The following is a 2,098-nucleotide window of genomic DNA, read 5'->3' on the forward strand; positions in this document are numbered from 1 at the left end:
CTCCTTTCGATTGAGGACCGTGTTGGTCCCAACAAGGATGAAACTATTGGGAATGTTGTTATCCATCTGACCAAGGTTGAGAGGCGTGCCGACGATAGACCTATCCGCACTAGGTGGTATGACCTTGAAAAATCCATGTCTTCTGCAATGGACAGTGAAGAAGGGAAAAAGAAGGAGAAGGATAAGTTTCATAGCCGAATCCACATGTGTGTGTGTCTTGATGGTGGTTACCATGTTTTCGATGAGTCAACTTATTATAGTAGTGATCTTAGACCCTCATTGAAGCAACTGTGGAAGAAGCCAATGGGAGTTTTAGAACTTGGCATCATAAGTGTTGATGGACTTCATCCAATTAAAACCAGAGAGGGAAGGGGGACATCGGATACATACTGTGTGGCAAAATACGGCCACAAATGGATTCGTACCCGAACCATTTGCGATAGTCTAAGCCCCAAATACAATGAGCAGTACACTTGGGAAGTTTTTGATCCGGCTACTGTTCTCACTGTTGGGGTCTTTGATAACGGCCAGCTCAACAGTTCAGACAGTAATAGAGATTTGAAAATCGGTAAAGTCAGGATCCGTATCTCAACCTTGGAATCTGGACGCGTTTACACTCACTCTTACCCGCTACTAATGCTGCATCCTTCGGGTGTGAAGAAGATGGGTGAAGTCCACTTGGCAATAAGATTCTCATGTTACTCAACACTTGACATGATGCATGCATACTTTAAGCCGCACTTGCCAAAAATGCACTACAAAAGGCCACTCAACATAATGGAACAGGAGAAGCTCCGGCACCAGGCTGTCAGTGTGGTCGCTGCTCGGCTTAGCCGGGCAGAACCTCCACTTAGAAAGGAGGTAGTTGAGTACATGTCCGATACAGACTCTCATCTCTGGAGCATGAGGCGTAGCAAGGCGAACTTCTACCGTCTAATGACGGTGTTTTCGGGGATGCTGTCGGCAGCAAAATGGTTGGGGGAAGTTTCCACGTGGAGGAATCCTGTGACAACAGTGCTGGTGCACATCCTGTTTCTGATGCTTGTGTGTTTCCCGGAACTCATCCTCCCAACTGTCTTCCTCTACATGTTTGTAATTGGGATGTGGAATTGGCGGTTCCGGCCTAGATACCCTCCTCACATGAACACTAGACTCTCCTATGCAGATGCAGTCACCCCGGATGAGCTGGACGAAGAGTTTGACCCCTTTCCAAGCACAAAGAGCCCCGATGTGGTCCGGTTCAGGTACGACCGATTAAGAAGTGTTGCCGGCAGGATTCAGACCGTGGTTGGTGACATTGCTACTCAAGGTGAAAGGTTCCAAGCACTGGTAAGCTGGCGAGATCCTCGAGCCACAACAATGTTCATGGTGTTCTGCTTTGTGGCTGCCATTGTGTTGTATGTGACACCATTCCAAGTTCCAATCCTCTTAACTGGATTCTACCTTATGAGGCATCCAAAGCTTAGGAATAAGACACCAGCTGCACCGGTTAACTTCTTCAGAAGGTTACCAGCTCTTACAGATAGCATGCTGTAGAATGCACTCCCCTTTTCATTTTTTTGGTCATGGATTCTGGTATCAAATTTTTGGCAGTGCATGTAAACTCTAATGCCTATGTGTATTGTGTTATGACCAGTGACTTATATATATTAGCCTTTAGTTTTCTGTAATTGGATCTGATTAGATGGCTGTAAAATTGGAACTGAATCAGCAATGAAACCAATTTCACCGCCCTGTTCTTTGAATACTTTTATACGTTGTGTCTATATTATATAGAGATTATGCTGTCCTTCATTTTAAGCACAATGCAAATGTAACTTGCATTTTGTGAAACTCATAAGTAACCAAAGGGACAATGCTATGATTAATAAACGGAAAAGTATATGGAACCAAAAGGTGATCAGCCAAAAAATAAACAAAACCGTTTAATTAGAATCACTTTTTGAATAATATGTTTGAAAACTGCTTCTGAAATCACGGAGCACAAACCAAAACTTGATTTTTTATGGAGCCCAAACATATTTTGGCTGGTTTTTGGCTGATATGCTTTTGGTTTCTTAGTTGTTCTCTAAATAAACCAAGAGAAGCTAATGGTATA

At 43.6% G+C, this 2,098-nt stretch overlaps 1 protein-coding gene across 1 annotated transcript in view; it reads left to right on the forward strand.

The window, feature by feature from the left end:
• Positions 1-1,751, forward strand: part of LOC107621201 (FT-interacting protein 1) — a gene marked incomplete in the record, with an annotated part of 5,030 nt that extends 3,279 nt beyond the window's left edge. Inside the window, 1 exon segment of the mRNA XM_016323239.2 lies at positions 1-1,751. Coding sequence (XP_016178725.1) covers positions 1-1,536 — 1,536 coding nt within the window.

Source organism: Arachis ipaensis, chromosome B02 (genome assembly GCF_000816755.2).
Source record: "Arachis ipaensis cultivar K30076 chromosome B02, Araip1.1, whole genome shotgun sequence".
Classification (NCBI taxonomy): Eukaryota; Viridiplantae; Streptophyta; class Magnoliopsida; order Fabales; family Fabaceae; genus Arachis; species Arachis ipaensis.